At 42.5% G+C, this 18,228-nt stretch overlaps 1 protein-coding gene across 1 annotated transcript in view; it reads left to right on the top strand.

The window, feature by feature from the left end:
* mertka (c-mer proto-oncogene tyrosine kinase a) overlaps nucleotides 1–18,228 on the top strand; it is a 128,167-nt gene that overhangs the window by 22,032 nt on the left and 87,907 nt on the right. Inside the window, exon 4 of the mRNA XM_078542653.1 lies at nucleotides 8,981–9,154. Within this exon, the coding sequence (XP_078398779.1) occupies nucleotides 8,981–9,154 (174 nt within the window). The remainder of the gene's footprint in view (nucleotides 1–8,980; nucleotides 9,155–18,228) is intronic.

Below are 18,228 nucleotides of genomic sequence, written 5' to 3'. Positions count from 1 at the left end.
GGTTGTATGAGGGGCTGGTTAGCTACAAGCAGCCACAGAAGCTCTCATGTAAATTAAGTTCATTTTGTTTGACTAAGAAGCCTCCCAGAGTGTATTTCGACATTTGGCGACAAGGAAAAAGTATCCTGGCACTGTCTCCCGCCTGCACCTGTGAGTATCATGTTTAATCGACGACTGTGAATGGGACATTATATTACTCACTGAGATGCCTCTTCTTGGCCGGACAGACCCAGTCGATGACTCTGCAGAGGAATGGGGTCAATATGTCAAGTGCCTTGGATTCTATTTTTCAGGCGAATGAAATAAGGGATGAGGAGAAGCGTAAGGCGATCTTCCTGAGCGTTTGTGGAAGCCATACTTACAGTCTGATCTGCAGCCTTACTGCTCGAAGTGCACCTGACTCCAACTTATTCAATGAGTTAGCACTTAAAGGTCGTTTCCAACCGAAACCTTCAGTCATAATGCAATGTTATAAGTTTAATTCACGAGTGAGAGTCCCAGGGGGAATCGATTGCGTTGTACATTGCGAAACTCAAACAATTGTCAGAGCATTGCAATTTTGGTACGACCTCAAGTGATATGCTGCGGGATCGATTAGCCTGTGGTGTGTGTAATGATGCCATACATTGCCGGTTGTTAGCAGAAGTTGATATTGATTTCAAATGCGTGATAGAGATGAGTGCTCGCTATGGAAAACGCTGAGATAGATGCATTGGAACTGCAGGGCGCACAAAGTACACCAATTAGTGTGGGAACCTGCAGCCAGCTGTGGTGATAAATCGGCTGAAACCATTGGAAAAAGGGAAGCAGTTCCAGTCAACTACAAAACTGAAAGATACAGCGGAGGCAGTCGGGCAGTGATTCCTAAGACCCAATATTATTAATGTGGGAGTAATCACACTCCTAGATCTTGTCAATTTAAGGAGGCTGAGTGCCATTATTGTGGGGGAATAAGTTCACCTGAGGAGACAATGCAGGGCTAGGTCCAGGCACCTGAATAGCCAATCCAACAAGATGTTACAAGTACGCAATGTAGAAGACCCTGGTACCAGTAAGATATTTACTCACTTTTCAACCTCAAGGATGTTAAGCCAGACCTAATCACCGTAACACTCTGTGTAAATGGGAAGCCTCTAAATATGAAAGTAGATACAGGTGTATCAGTCACTGTGATGGGCGAGCACACATTCCAGTATTTGAGAGGGGTGCCCAGCCTTTAAATTTAGATAGCACTTCAGCCAAGCTGAAAACATACACCGGAGAAGAAGTAAAGGGGAGGGGTACCACCTTTGTACCTGTAAGCTACGGACAGCAGCCTGTCCCGCTACCTATCACAGTAGTAATGTCTAAAGGACCAAGCCTTCTGGACCATGATTAGCTCGAGAAAATAAAGCTAAATTGGGCTGATGTTTTCCAGGTGAGAATAGGGGGATTTTCAGAATTGTTAAGAAAATATAATGGTGAGTTAGGCAAAATTAAGGGCTTACAAACCAAAATCTACGTGGATCCGGAAGTCATTCCCCAATTTTTCAGAGCTTGCCCGGTATCATTTGCCCTGTGTGAGAAAGTGGATGCTGAACTAAAGAGGTTAGGAGAAGTAGGTATTATCCAACCGGTTCAGCTTTTGGAACGGGCTGCACCCATCATCCCCATCTTAAAGCTTGTCAAGACTATCCGCATTTGCGGTGATTACAAACAAACCGTCAATCAGGCCACAAAGCTGGACAAGTATCCTCTTCCACGAATCAAAGATCTTTATGCAAAACTGGCCAGGAACCAGTCATATCCCAAGCTGGACATGAGTCATGCTTACCAACAGCTTGAGTTGGATGACGGTTCCCGAGGATATGTCACGATATACACCCACAAAGGGCTTTTTCAGTACATGCGCTTGCCTTTTGATGTCTCGCTGGCATGTGCAATATTCCGACGCACAATGAAGAGCCCGCTACAGGGGTTGCCATAGGTTGTGGTAAACCTCGATGATGTACTCATCCCTGGGGCCACGGAGGCCGAACATCTGGCAAATTTAGAAGTGGTGCTAAAAAGATTCCAGGAGGCTTAAGTCCACCTCAAGAAAGAAAAGTGCACATTTCAAGTCAAGGAGGTGACTTACCTGGACACAGGATCAATGCTCAAGGGTTACAGCCTGTTGAGGAGAAAGTCAAGGCCATAAAGGAAGCGCCTTCCCCTACTAACGTGCCTGAACCTAAATCGTTTCTAGGGATAGTCAATTATCATGGGCGGTTTTTGCTAAATCTATCCACTGTGCTGATCCCCTTACATGCCCTACTAAACCTTGAGTTCTTGGGGGAACTCCTCAGGAAATGGCTTTCAACAAGGTGAAGCAATTGCTGCAGCCTTCAAGTCCACTTGTACACTTCCTCCCATCGAAGGAACTAATACTGATGTGCAATGCCTCCTTATGGTGTTGGGGTAGTGTTGTCCCATGAGATGTCTGACGGCTCGGAAAGTGTTCTTGACACATATATCAATAGCTGAAAGAGGCAATTCACAATTCAAAAAAGAGGGCCTATCGATAGTTTTCGTCGTCAAAAAGCTCCATTAATATCTACATGAGAGTCATTTCACTATTGTTTCAGACCTCAAGCTGCTGTTGGGCCTTTTTAAGGAGGACAAGGCTACGCCACCAATAGCCTCTGCGTGGACTTAGAATTGGGTATTGATCCTGTCCGCATATGAATACACCTTCAAAAGCCGACCAGGGGTACATATTGTGAATGTGGACACGCTCAGTCACCTGCCCTTGAGAGAAAGTATTACATGTACAACTATTCCTCAAGAAATTGTCTTGGCCATAAACTTTTTGGATACGCTACCGGTCTGTGCGAAACAAATCAAAACCTGGACCAGTCCGGATCCACTGTTATCCGGAGTGCGGGATAAAATCCTTACGGGATGGGACAATGAAGCAGTTTCAGAGGTCATGAAACCCTACTCCATCTGTAAACATGAACTTAGTTGTCAAGATGGTATTGGGGATCGTGAGTGGCTGTTCCTGTGCCAGGCAGGGAGCCACTCCTGATGGAACTACACAGTGGCCACCCTTGGTACCTCGAAAATTAAAATGCTAGCCAGGGGTTATGTATGGTGGCCTGGAATCAACACCGATTTTGAAAACTTGGTCAGGTGCTGCCAACAGTGCCAGTTGCAGCAAAACCTGCCAGCCACAGCTCCACTACACCCTTGGGAATGGCCTGGCTGGCCATGGGCCTTCATCCATGTCAGTTAAGTAGGACCATTTATGGGTACGATGTTTCTCCTCGCAATTGATGCATACTGCAAGTGGATAGGAATTTTTGAGGTGAAACCACCAACATCGATGGCGACCATCGAAAAGCTGCAGCACTGGTTTGCCTGAAGTAATCATGTCTGATTATGGGGAAGTGTTCACGAGTGTGGAGTTTCAAATCTTCACCGCTCTCAAAGGTATAAAACACACAAGGACAGTGCCCTACCACCCAGCATCGAACGGCTTAACTGAGAGCCATTCAAACTTTTAAATCTGGCATAAAAAACCTATCAAGTGGATCTTTAGCAACAAGAGTCTCACGTTTTCTTCTGAGTTACGTATCACCCCACAACCAACGTTGGGTGTTCCTCCTGCTGAGCTGTGAGTGAAATGTCATCTCAGGTCAAGGTTAAGTCTTTGCGTTTCCAAATTTTCAGGGGAGGGTAGAGTCAAGTCAGTGCAGCCAGATGACAAGTCATGATTCTCACAGTATAACTAGGAAGTTCTTAACTAATGAAAATATGTATGTGAAAAACTTGAGTAGCGGTCCTAGGTGAATTCTCGGGAGGGTAGTCTCTGAGGCCGGACTTCTTTCGTATGAAGTAAGGATAGAGGGACGGATCGTTCGGAAGCACGTTGACCACTAGAGGGGTAGAGAGGCACTCCTGCAGTCGGTGTTGCTACCGAATGTTGGCGAACTTGTGTGCACTGAAGATTCTGGTCGACCTGTAATAAACGTCAAGGACATCCTTGTGGAAGTTAATGATAATGAATTGTCTGTAAAGGAGGTACCCTTGAGTTCAGTTCCAGAAAATGTTGATCTAGTAGAAGCCTCACAACCTATCGAACTATTCCGCTTGACGCAAATTTGAAAACCACGCCAAAGACTTAATTTATAACTATGGGGTCTATTGTATGTATTGTGTAATTGAAATCCAGGCTAACAGCATATGTAATTATTTCTAGAATTCAGAAAATTTTTGGTTCAATTGTATAAAGCAATTGTTAACTGAAAAGATGTACAAAAGGGTTAAGAGGGGAGGGATGTTTTGACTGTCACTTTAAGATTAGTTCGTCTGAGTAGGGGTCACATGATTTATTCAAACAATGTGTAGCTAGTGCGGGGGAATATATCCTAGGGGAGGAGTTTCCCAGGAGATGGTTGTATGAGGGGCTGGTTAGATACAAGCAGCCACAGAAGCTCTTGTGTAAATAAAGTTCGTTTTGTTTGACTAAGAAGCCTCCTAGAGTGTGTTTCTACATAACCCATTTGCCTTCATAACTGATTTAGCTATGTGGCTGAGTTCCTTCAGGGATCTGGGGGCCTGCACTCCAAGGCACCTCTATTCCTCTACAATTCCAGTATCCTGCCATTTATTATGTATTTTCTTGCTTTGCTTGCCCTCTTCTCACATTACCTCGCACTTATCCAGGTTGAATTCCGTTTGTCACTTTTCTACCCATCTAACCAGTCCATAAATATCTTCCTGCAGTCTGCAGCCTTCTTCCTCACTAACAACCACACAGCCAATTTTTGTATTACATACAAACGTATGATAATCCAGAGACCCATGGTAATGCTCAGGGGATCCATGTTCGAATCCCGCCACAGCAGATGGTGGAATTTGAATTAAATAAAAAACTGGAAATAAAAGTCTAATGATGATCAGGAAGCCATTGTCAATTGTTGTAAAAACCCATCTGGTTCACTAATGTCCTTTACGGAAGGAAATCTGCTGTCCTTACCTGGTCTGGCCTACCTGTGACTCCAGACCCTCAGCAATGTGGTTGACTCTTAACTGCCCTCTGAACAAGGGCAATTAGGAATGGGTAATAAACGCTGGCCTATTCAGCAATGCCAACTTCCCATGAATGAATTTTTTAAAAAAAATACCAGTTAGGAGCAGGAGTAGGCCACACGGCCCCTCGAGCCTGCTCCGCCATCCAGTAAGATCATGGCTGATCTGATTGTAGTCTCAACCCCACATTCCTGTCTACCCTTGATAACCTTTCATCCCCTTGTTAATCAAGAATCTATCTAGCTCTGCCTTAAAAATATTCGAAGACTCTGCCCCCACTGTCTTTTGAGGAAGAGAGTTCCAAAGGCTCATTACCCTCCAAGAAAAAAAATTCTCCTCACCTCTGTCTTAAATGAGTGACCCCTTATTTTTAAACAGTGATCCCTGGTTCAACATTCTCCCACAAGAGGAAACATCCTTTCCATGTCCACCCTGTCAAGACCCCTCAGGATCTTAAAGGTTTCAATCAAGTCGCCTCTTACTCTTCTAAATTCCAGTGGATACAAGCCTAACCTGTCCAGCCTTTCCTCATAGGACAACCCGCTCATTCCTGGTATTAGTCTAATAAACCTTGTCTGAACTACTGCTAATGCATTTACATCTTTCCTTAAGTAAGGAGACCAATATTGTACATAATACTTCAGATGTCTCACCAATGCCCTCCACAACTGAAGCAGAGCCTCCCTATTTTTGTAATCAATTCCCCTCACAATAAATGATAACATTCTATTAGCTTCCCTAATTACTTGCTGTATCTGCATACTAGCCATTTGTGATTCATGTACTAGGACACCCAGACCCCTCTGAATCTGAGCTCTGTGATTTCTCACCATTCAGATAAGCTTTTTCATTCATCCTGCAAATATGAACAATTTCACATTTGCTCACATTATACTCCATTTGCCAGATCTTTGCCCATTCCCTTAACCTAATTATGTCCCTCTGTAGCCTCCTTACCTCTTCTTCACAATTTGCTAACTTTGTGTCATCAGCAAATTTAGCAAACTTTTTAATCATACCCCTGCGTTTATGGTTAAATCATGGATATATATGATGAGAAGCAAGGGATCCAATACTGAGCCCTACAAAACTTGACTGGAAATCAGCCTTCAGTCACAAAAAGGTCTGTCAACCATAGGCTTTGCTTCCTGCTACTGAACCAATTTTGTACTCAACTTACCACTTTCCCTTTGATCCAATGGCCTTTTTTTCTTTCTGTCCAGTCTGTCATGTGGGTCCTTGCTAAAATCTGTATTGACTGTACCAGAAAAATTTTGACTCAAAGACTATCTTTGTTACTTTGCGTTCTATAGCACAGCTTAGTGCGGCACCCTTGTGCCTCTGTCAATGTAACTATTAAGCATCTACTCTATTTATTGGACAAAATAAATTTGTATAATTATTTCCTGCCCAGTCAAATGTGGCAACACAGGATGGAGGGAAATATATGACACTGAGCAAGCTGAAGAGAGATTCTGGAAAGAAGGAGAGGAGGAAGGGGAAATTTTCCAAAAGTTCTTATTAATTTGGTATGGGGGACATTTGAGTCATAATTTGTGTTTCACTTCTTCTTCCTGTCATGGGTTATGTTATATACTCAAAAAGCAAAGCTCAGCAACATGAATTGGAAAGGCAGCTAGGTGGAGTCAAAAGATCTTCAGAATCTCACAGTGCAAAAGAGGCCCTTTGGCCCATTGAGTCTGCACCAACACGTAAGAAACACCTGACCTACCTACCTAATCCCATTTACCAGCATTTGGCCCATAGCCTTGGGGCCATTAAGGCAGTTATTAGAAATTATAATTAAGGATGCTTTGGTCCAGTTGATAAATACACGATGGAACTGAAGTGTGAAAAGCAGCAAGGTCTCCAAGATTGATCTCTGTTTTACGCTGAAGTAGCTAATCTGAACCAGGACGGAGATTAGGGTGCCACAGTTAGCTGCAATAGCCCTGGGCTAGGCAAAGAAATATTTGCTCTTCAGCAATGTGGTTGACTCTTAAATGCCTTCTGAAATGGTCTTGCAAGCCACTCAGTTGTACCAAACCACTACAGAAAATTGTATAAGGAATGAAATTGGATGGACCACCTGGCATCGATCTAGGCACCGGAAATGACCCCTGTGAACCCTGCAAAGTTCTCCTTACTAATACCTGGGGCCTTGTGCGAAAATTGGGAGAACTGTTGAACAGACTAGTCAAGCAACAGCCTGACATAGTCATACTCACTGGGTCATACCTTACAGACAATGCACTAGACGCCACCATCACCAGCCCTGGGTATGTCCTGTCCCACCAGCAGGACAGACACAGCAGTATGCTGAATACCATGTACTGTTTCTTCCCCCCCGCCACCCCTGCTCAGCTGACCAATCAAGGGCGCAGAATATACTGTGGGTGTGGGGCTTCAATGCCCATCACCAAGAGTGGCTCAGTAACATCACTACAAACCGAGCTGGCTGAGTCCTAAAGGACATAGCTGCTAGACTGGGACTGCGGTAGGTTGAGGGAATCAACAAGAGGGAAAAACACACTTGACCTCATCCTCACCAACCTGCCTGCTGCAGATGCATCTGTCCATGACAGTATCGTTAGGATTGACCGCCGCACAGTCCTTGTGGCGATGAAGTCCAATCTTCACATTGAGGATACCCTCCATCGTGTTGTGTGGCACTACCACCATGCTAAATGGGATAGATTTCGAGCAGATCTAGCAACTAAAGACTGGGCAACCATGAGGCGCTGTGGGCAGTCGGCAATGGCAGAATTGAATCAGAAGGTTGTGGGTTCATGTCCCACTCCCGGAAACCAAGAACTGTGAATGTACTCGAAAGAGTTACATGCGATCTGTTGATAACTCGAAAGAGTTACAGCAGGAAGTCGTTCACTCCATCTAATTTAGCCCCCACCAGTCAGCTTCTTCCTCCCATAAAGCTGCAAACTATTTATCAACAACAGCTTAATATAGTGCCTTTTAAGGTGACGAAACATGCCAAGGTGTTTCACAGAGCATTATAAAACTAAGTATGACACCAAGCCATATAAGGAGATATTAGTTCAAACGATCAAAAGCTTGGTCAGAGAGAGAGGCTTTGAGGAATGTCTTCAAGTAAAAAAGGAAGGTAGAGAGGTGGAGGAAGGGAATTCCAGAGCTTGGGACCTAAGCAACTAAAGACATAGACACCAGTGTTGGAGCCATCATAATTGGGCATGCACAGGAGGCCAGAATTAGAGAAGCTTATCTTCAAGTACATGTCTAATTGCCTTTTGAATGGTCTTGTGTCATCTGATTTCATCCCCTTTCAATCAGCTATGAGAAATTATTTCTCCTCATTTCTCCTGTAGTTCAATTGTCAAACATTTTAACTCTATGACCTACTTGCTAGTGTTGTTTCTCCCAACTTGCTTTATCAAAGCCCTTATGATTTTGAATACCTCTGTTGTGCCTATTGGAAAAGAATCCCTGCTTCTCCAATCTCTCCACAAAACTGAATTCCCTCATCTCTGACATCATCTTGGCAAACCTTCCCCCTACCCTCTCTAAGGTGTCGACATCCTTCCTAAAATGTGTGTAGAATTGGCCTAACCAGTGATTTGTAAAGGTTTGGCATGTTTCCTTGTTTTTGCATGAAATGCACCAATTTACAAAGCCAAGTATCACATATGCTTTCTTAACTGCCTTATCAGCTTGCTTTTCCACCTTCAAGGATTTGTAAATATGTACAAATTAAAATGCAAATACACAAAAACTTTGTGGATAATAGTCAGAGTTAATAGATACATTTTGGGGCACAATTAGTTTATTCCAATGGGCACAGTTAGGGTATGTTATAGATAATAGATATGGTTTTGACTACATTATCCATAGTATATGCATTTCGGGTATCTCATTGTTAACTGATGCCATTTTCAAATGTTGCCACTTGCAGGATTGCCAAGTTTTATTCGAGAACCTGAATCAAAGAACGTCACAAGAAATGCCCCCTTTAATCTCACTTGTGAGGCAGTGGGCCCACCGTATCCTGTGCATATTTACTGGTTACGAAATGGTGATAAGATAGAAATGGTTGCAGACAGTTCTCCTTCTGTCCTAACTGTACCAGGTAAGTTGTCATCGAGAACACCTTTCTGTTTCTTGATTAATTTAGTTGGCAGCTATGTCTGATTGGATTCTGTTGCTTTACATAGTCATTTACTGTGAAAGATGCGAATGAGTGAAGTATTTCATTTTACTAAGTACAGTATTATAACCGCCCATTTTGTTACATGAAGATTGTTTTGTGAGCTGTTAACCACATCAAGCTTGATTAACACATTCAAAAAGATAGCTGGAGAACTATGTGATTGGCAATGGGAACAATGGTTACAGGAAAAACATAGACTAAAGTGGTTGAATACATCAGAGGGTACAAAGGTTTCTGTGCTGTTGTAGGGAGGGTGATGAGGAATCAACATTTGTGGAGCACAGCGAGTTAGGTATAGATAGATACATTTTGAAATTATCCTCCACCATTATCATTGAGAATTGAGTGGGGTAGAAAATGGGCGAATGGTAGACTGCATTACATCTAGGCATTGGAAATTGGATGCATGATGTACACCATGGTCTTTTCTCATTCTCAAGTCTTTTTTGTGTTCTTAATGTGGCCTCTTCCCTGTAATTATTGTGCAGATTTTATGAAGGCAGCGTTCATGACACAAACCTTGGGTGGGACATATGCCCCCAACATGAAAGTTGGATGAACCTTTTGAGAACCTTTATATGAACTGACCAGGATCACAACTGCTTTATCAATATTTACAAAAGCAATTTCAATACATTTTTATGGAAAGAAATTGAAGAAGTATTCACACTTTTAGTCACAAGTGCTTAGTTTCTATCGAGGTTTCTTTTTAAGTCATATTTAAAAATAAATTTCTTCCCTTTTTGAGTTCTCTCACACTGAGTCCTTATTAATGCCCTGGATGGAAAATATTTATTGGTGCACTTCTGTAACAGCCCTTTAAAAAGGGTTAAATGCACAGCCTTGGTGAACTTTGTACTGGAGTTTTCATCCCTGTGGAAAATGTCCCAGTCTACACTTAAGGCTCCAACAAAAATCGTCTGTTTTTCATCAGCTTTCTGTTCTCTGGAAAAAAAGAACTTAACCAGCTGTCAAAAAACAAGTTCAGAAAATTGATTTATTTCCCTGACTTCCAGTATAGTCCTGAGAGAGTGCTGCACAATCAGAGGGGTAGACCTTCAAATGAGATATTAAACCGAGGCCATGTCTGCCCCCTTGGGTAGACGTGAAAGATTCCATGGCATTATTTCAAAAAGTGAACAGAGGGTTATCCCTGGTGTCTTGGTCAATATGGAGCCCTCAACCAACACCTAAAAACACATTATCTGGTCATTATTACATTGCTGTTTGTGGGATCTTGATGTGTGCTGCTGCGTCTCTCCTAAGACAACAGTGACTAAACTTCAAAAATACTTCACTGGCTGTAAGCATTTCCAAAGCTATGGTAAACAAGGAGGCTTCTGGGATGCTATGAGTTAAACATAGATAATAAAGAGGTACTTGAAAGGCTGGCTGCACTTAAAGTCAACGAGTCACCTTGTTTGGATGGGATGCATCTTAAGCTGATGAGAGAAGTTAGGGTTGAAATTGTGGAAGTGCTGACTTCAATCTTCCAATCCTGCTTGAGTGCAAGGCTGCTGCTGTCAGAGGACTGGAGGATTGTAAATGTTACACCTTTGTTCAAAAAAAGGTGAGAAAAATAAACCAGTCAGTTTTATGTTGTGTTCAAATATGCTAGCATGATCATAGGATGGTTACAGCACAGAAGGAAGCCATTTGACCTATCCTTGTTTTCTGCAAGAGCACCTTGGCTAGTCCCATCTCCTGTCCTTTTGCTGTAGCCCTGCAATATTCTTCTCTTCAGGTGCTTATCCACTTCCCTTTTGAAAATCACGATTGGATCTGCCACCAACACACACTCAGGCAGTGCATTCCAGATCTTAACCACTCGCTGTGTAAAAAATGGTTTTCCTTTCGTCTCCATTGGTTTTTTTGCCAACCACCTCAAATTGACGTTCTCTGGTTCTTGGCCTTTCTGCCAATGGGAACACTTTCTCTCTATCCACTCTTGTCTACACTATCCATGATTTTGAAAATTTCTATCAAGTCTCCTTTCCTCTAAGGAAAACAACCCACCTTCTCCAATCTATCCACATAACTGAAGCCCCTCATCTCTGGAACTATTCTTGTAAATCTTTTCTGCATGCTCTCTAAAATGTTCACATCCCAGTTTACCAGTGTGTGCCCAGAGCTGGCCACAATACTCCAGTCAAGGCTGGACCAGTGTTTATGCATGTTTATCATATTTCCTTGCTTTTGTACTCTATACCCATTATTTTTGTAATGCCCAGAGAGCTTTGTCATTTTAATCATTTTCTCAACCTACCCTACCACCTTCAATTATTTGTGTCTGTATATCCCCAGGTCTCTCTATTCCTGCACCTCATTGAGAATTGTACCCTTTATTTTGTATTGCAGGTCTTCGTTCTTTCTGTCAGAATGTATCACTTCACACTTTTCTGTATTAAATTTCATCTGTTACACGCCTGCCCAGTTTACCAGCCTCTCTCTGTCCAAGTGACAGTGAATTTTCTCTCACTTTATTTTTTCAAAAAGCTTTCCCACCACTGAGTTTAAACTGACTGGCCTTTAGTTGTTGGAGAAGCTTTTAGGGACATTAGCCCAGGAGAAAATTAACATCCACTTGGACAAACGTGGACTAACAAACCAGAGCAAGCACAGATCTGATGAGGGAAAATCGAGTTTGACTAACATGATATGAGTATTTTGATGAAGTAACAGAGGGTGAATGAGGACAGTGCAGTTGATTGTATATATGGCATCCAAAAAATGTTAGATAAAGTGCCATATTTTAGACTTGTTAGCACAATTGAAGCCCACGGGATTAAAAGCAGGGTAACAGAATGGATAAAAAATGGGCTGAGATAGAACGGAGAGTTGCACTGAATGGGTTTTTGTTTTGAACTGGAGGGAGAGAAAAAGGTCACATTTCCCAAAGTTCAATACTAGTACCACTATTTTTATGTGCATTAATGACTTGGACTTGGGGTGGTGGAGTGGGGGGTGGGTCACAGGACATAATTTCAAAATTTGCAGATGACATGAAACTTGCAAGTGTAACAAACTGGGTGGAAGATAGTAATCAACTCATAGAGGGGGAATGAATGAGTACGACCTGCCACCTCCAGAGTCGGGCATGGAGGCAGGCGAGTGCTGGGGTGGGCTGGTTAGAAATCCAACTGTGCCACCTCCATAGCCAGCCGCATAATATTCACTCTGGGCAGACCTCAGGACCCATGTGGAGATGAAAAAAATTAAACTTCTAACAATCACTCATACACCCACTTGATACAGAACAAAGCTGTCATTTATGAAACCCATTCAAAGATTTTAAATCCCCTCAAGTGGTCAGTCTGTTATAAAGCAAACAAGCTTCGATTCAAGTAAGCACATCAAAGACAGGCAATCTTTTGATAGCCTCTTTAAGCTGTCAATCAAATTCAGAACCTCCTGCTGAGATGAGCATTCATAATGGGCTCAGCTGCAATAACAGCCCCTGGGAAATGTCATCAATGAAGTCTATTGAAACTGCAGGAACACATGGTAATGTTTTCTAAGCCAAACCAGGTCAATCAATGAACTCCAGCATGTGTTTGTTTTTTTTTACACACTAACAGCTGCAGCTTGGTTATTTTCATGTTTAAAGGGCTGGGGATTTAAATAACGTCTGATTGTGACAATTAACCAACCTTCAAGAGTGTTTACATCTCCTCCATAAAATTGAGACTCCCACATCGCAGATTAAAACCCTTGGAACAGCAGAAAATGTGGTCTGTTTGAACTCAGCAGTAACTTGAAATGGCCCTGCTGAATCTGGGTTTCCCACTTCTATGATTCACACCTGCACCTACACACCCCCCTCCTCCTGTCAGCAAAAGTGGCATCTGCTGAAGATGGGAGTGGGACCCCCCTTTTCGGTCCTGCCCACCATTTTTAAAGGCCTCCAGAGTTGGCCCGAAATTTGTGGAAATACGGCCCTAATCCTTAATTAGATTATAAGTAGCTGTGGCCCAAGCATTGATCCTTACTGTACTCCACTAACAACAGCCTGCCAACTTGAAACTGATCTATTTATTCCCACTCTCTTTTCTGCCCCTTAACGAATCCTTGCTAATATATTATCCCCAACACCAAATTGTTCAATACATTTCACGTGGCGTCTTATTGAATCCTTTTGAAGGTCCACATCCATGGCTCCCATTTATCTGCTCTGCTAGTTACGTTCTTAAAAATCTCGAGTAGATTTATCAAGTACAATTTCAGCATCATTTGATTTTTTAAGTGCCCTATTACCACTCCCTTAATAATAGATTCCAGCACTTTCCTGACAGCTGATGTCAGGCTTAACTGGCTTGTAGCTCCCTGTTTTCTTTCTTTCTTCCTCCTTTCTAGCATAGCAGTGTTACATTTGCGACTTCCAATCCACAGGAACTATTCCAGGACATTGGAGAATCACAACCACTGCATCCAGTATCTCTGCAGCCACCTCTTTTAGACCCCTAGAATGTAAGCCATCAGGGCCATGGGAGTTGTTAGCTTTTAATCCATAAATTTCTTCAGTACTTTTTCTTTACTAATATTTTAAGTTCCTCACTCTCACGAGACTCTTGGTTCCGCTTTGTTTCTGGAATGTTTTGTATCTTCTATGGTGAAGATAAACACAAAATATTTGTTTAACATTTCTGCCATTTCCTTAAACCAAACATAATTTATCCTGTCAAAGCCATATTTACTTTTGCTTTCCTCTCCCTTTTTACATACTTGTAGGAAACTCCTTACAATTTGCTTGTATAATTCTAGCTAGTTCACTATCATATTTAATGTTCTAAGGGGAGGCGGTGGTATTGCCACTAGATTGGTAATCCAGAGACCCCGGGTAATGCTTTCGGGACCCAGGTTCGAATCCCACCACGGCAGATGGTGGAATTTGAATTCAATAAAAAAAATCTGGAATTAAAAGACTAATGACCATGAAACCATTGTTGATTATTGTAAAAACCCATCTGGTTCACTAATGTCCTTTAGGGAAGGAAATCTGCTTTCCTTACCTGGTCTGGCTTACATGTGACTCCAGACCCACAGCAATGTGATTGACTCTTAAATGCCCTCTGAACAAGAGCAATTAGGGATGGGCAATAAATGCTGGCCTAGGCAGCGACGCCCACATCCCATGAACGAATAAAAAAAAACTTCTGTCAATTTTTTTTTTTGAAATCTTTTGGTTTCTAAACTCCCAGTCCTCAGGCTAACTACTACTCTAGGTAATGTTGTAAACCTCTGCTTTTAATCTTGTACTATTTTTAACCTCTTTAGCCACAGATGGGTCGCTTTTTGTGTGGAGCATTGCTTTTTCAATGGAATGTTTGTTGAAAATTGTGAAATATTTCTTTAAACGTTCGCTGTTACTTGTCTACTGTCATAACTTTTAATATAAATTCCCAATCCACCTTAACCAACTTGCCCCTCATACCTGTGTATTTGGCTTTATGTAAGTTAAATACTCTAGTTTTGCTCAGGCAGGAGAGTAAAGGCTCTCCTTCTGGATCCGGCAAACCTTCGCCGGGATGTAGCTGCCGACTTTCAGTTAAAGATGAAAATTTGAATAATAATGAGGCATGCAGCCACATGATATTTAAAGAGCCAATATTCCACAGTGGAGCGACATGATCACTTGCCCACCTTGGTCAAAACCAGAAAGGGCGATTGGAGGCTTGGATCAGAAATCCGATTTCTTTTTTACAGCTTTAAACCCCCCCCCACCCCAACCCACTCCTCCTCTCAACCCAAACCTGCCGGGTTATTTTTTTGGTTAAAATTTCCCCTAGTTCTCTGCAGGATTAACACCAAATGCACCAAAAACGTTAAAGAAATTGTAACTTTCTTTTGGAAGAAAGGATTGGGTTCTCCTTTTAGAAAGTGTGTTAAATGTTCACATGAAGCACTGGCTTGTAATGGCTAAAGAGCTGGATTTAGGAACAGCTGCCCTGTCATTATCATGCATTGTAATTATGTGGTGATCCTGTTTGTATGTGTTCAGTGGGACTGAACATTATTGATGACATGCTGAGCAAATAAAGCTTGCCGTTTGTAGCAAATCCCTCAATGCACTGAATGACTTTCTATTTTCAGTCCTCAAAATAGCCTTTGCTTTTAAAGTTGGGTGAACTTTATATCCATCAAACGTAAGAAGGATCTTATTGCTGCAAAGTGTTGTGCCTTTTTGCTAAATTTACAGTGTCCAGCACTAATGCAAAATAAAACTCCCCATGACCCGCTTCACTTCCTCTGACCCAGAGTACTTCCCTTCCTGAGGCTCTATTGACACCAGCAACCCTGTGGTAAGGGTGAAATTGCCTATGAGCACCGAGTTAAGGAGAGTCACGACCTGTATGGTTTTCAACTAGAGATTGGTTGAGGAGTGGGTGGGGTGGTGGAAGACTGTTGGTGTCTAATTAGAAAAAATGAAAATAAGATAAAGATCCAGTTTTCCTAAAGGGCCTTTTAAAAATGGCTGTGTACCTTTTTTTAAAAAAAAGTCTGTCATGAAACTGTCCGCCTGCTTAAGTACAAACTGGGCCTGTGTTCATGTGTGTGTAGGTAAGGCCATTGCACATGTGCACTTTTCTTGTTTCAGTCACTGGTGAGCAGTTCAGCAGTCTAAGTGCATGTTATTTTTTAATATCTAACCCCCCACCTGGATTTTGACTGAGGGAAAAGCTAGTCACTCTTGAATTATGGGCAGTTTTGTGTGTGGGCTCATGGCCTTTGAGTTGAGACTGCTGAAACTCTTGTCGTTGTAGCAAATCATTCCCTGGTGTCTGAGGCCTCCGTCCTGTGGCACACTATTGGATTTGGGCTCAGGGCACAAAGATGAAAAATCACTATCTTATCACCTGTTGTCTTTATGTTATATTGTTTTCGGGTTCTTTATTTTTCTTTTATTAATTGATGGAAGATTACATTTGGGTTTATCATAAAACCAACTTTACAATCGGAAGCATAAACAGAAAATTCTGGATACACTCAGCAGGTCTGGCAGCATCTGTGCAGAGAGAAACAGAATTTTCCCAAGCCCACAGAGGTGGCTTTGGAGGCGGGGAGGGGTGGAGTGAGGAAATTTGGAAAGTTGCTCATTGGGTCGGCTCCCAAACGTGTTCCTGCTTCCATGTTCACTGTGTCTCCTCCTTCACTAGTTACTTTTTTGTCCTACCCCTGATGTGACAGGTTTGCAAAACTTTTACCTGATCCCTTGGTTGTGAGATCACTAAATTAGCTGCCGATACTACTTTTGCTGCATAGCATGTTGTGTTGTAGCTTCACCAGGTTGGTACCTCAGTTTCGGGTATGCCCGATGCTTTTCCCAGCATGTTCTTCTACACTCGTTCAGCCAAAGTTGATCGCCAGGCTTGATGGTGTTGGAGGAGTGAGGGATATTGTAGACCATTTTGGGCATTACTGGTAAGTCAAATTCAATTTATAGAAAGTGCAGACTTCCTATGGATGTTGGCTTTTGCTTTGAGCATGTTCTTACAGATGGGGAAGGAGTCCAAGTCATAATAAGGACATCGCCTTTTAACTCCTTAAAAATAAGGACAGCATCTCCCACAAGATAAATAAAGTAATAAATAAAGACACTATGCTTCAAAGTGTCAGCATAGACTCTGGGCTGAAGGCTGACTTGAAGTTTTGAGTGCAGTCAGTTGAACAGACTGACACTACATTTGAGTCATGCCAAATACAGCTTTTTTGTGCTAGTCCTGTTGTGTTCTCTTTGCAATGCAGCTCTGTTTTGAAGCTCATATACAGTAGGCAGTGCGGTTGAACTCTGATCTCACTTGTGCTTTTGACTTGAGGCCCATCAAGGAAACTGCAGTCATCTGGGACAGGAGAAGATGATTGCAGGAAGACTGAAGGCATCAGCTTGATTGAAAACAGATGACCAACGTGCAGACCACGTACTTGTGCTGTCTGCATTTTAGAATTTAAGCCGTGTATTGAAATCTGGAAATAAGGCAGTGAAATACAAAACATTGAAAAAAACAAATCTGAATATTGCTGAAAAGAGAGACATGTTGCCAAAGCTTTTCATTTGCACTCAACAGGACAAAAGCTAGAATGCCAGAAATTTGGCATTCTTTTATTTGTCCTGATGAGTGCAAGACAGAAAGCTTCAGCAACATGTCTCTCTTTTCAGCAATGTTCATAAATAAATTTAAAACAATGAAACAGAAATTGCTGAAAAAAGAAGGGTGAGTTCACAGCACCTGTCATTCTTTGATCACAAAACATCTAGCAATTTGTGGTGGCGAGAGGCCATGAGTTCCGATTCTCCCCAAATTGTTGGATGATTTACACCATTCTGCTGTTAGCTTTGCTTAAACTGAAAATATTGCCATCTTACCACGAACCTCCCTATTTGTCTGTCATGAAATTTTTGGAGTTACAATGTTAATTTTTAAAAATTCATTCATGGAATGTGGACGTTGCTGGCTTGGCCAGCATTTATTACCATCCCTAGTGGCCCTTGGTGGTGAGCTGCTTTCTTGAACTGCCACAGTCCATGTGGTGTAGGCACACCCACAGTGCTGTTAGGAAGGAAATTCCAGGATTTTGACCCAGTGACAGTGAAGGAACAGCGATATATTTTCAAGTCAGGATGGCTTGCAGGGGCACTTCCAGGAGGTGGTGTTCCCATGTGTCTGCTGCCCTTGTCCTTCTAGATAGTAGCGGCCTTGGATTTGGAAGATGCTGCCTAAGGAGCCTTGGTGAGTTCCTGCAATCCATCTTGTAGATGGTACACACTGCTGCCACTGTGTATTGGTGATGGAGTGAATGTTTGTAGATGGGGGTGCCATTCAAGTGGGCTGTTTTGTCCTGGACGGTGTTGAGCTTCCTGACTTGTTGGAGCTGCACTCATCCAGGCAAGGGGAGAGTATTCCATCACACTCCTGACCTGTGCCTTGTAGATGGTGGACAGGCTTTGGGAAGTCAGGAGGTGAGTTACTCACCACAGGATCCTAGCCTTTGACTTG

This window comes from Cetorhinus maximus, chromosome 5 (genome assembly GCF_964194155.1).
Source record: "Cetorhinus maximus chromosome 5, sCetMax3.hap1.1, whole genome shotgun sequence".
NCBI classification, from domain to species: Eukaryota; Metazoa; Chordata; class Chondrichthyes; order Lamniformes; family Cetorhinidae; genus Cetorhinus; species Cetorhinus maximus.
The sequence above is the reverse complement of the archived record's forward strand: the minus strand, read 5'-3'. Positions and strand labels throughout refer to the sequence as shown.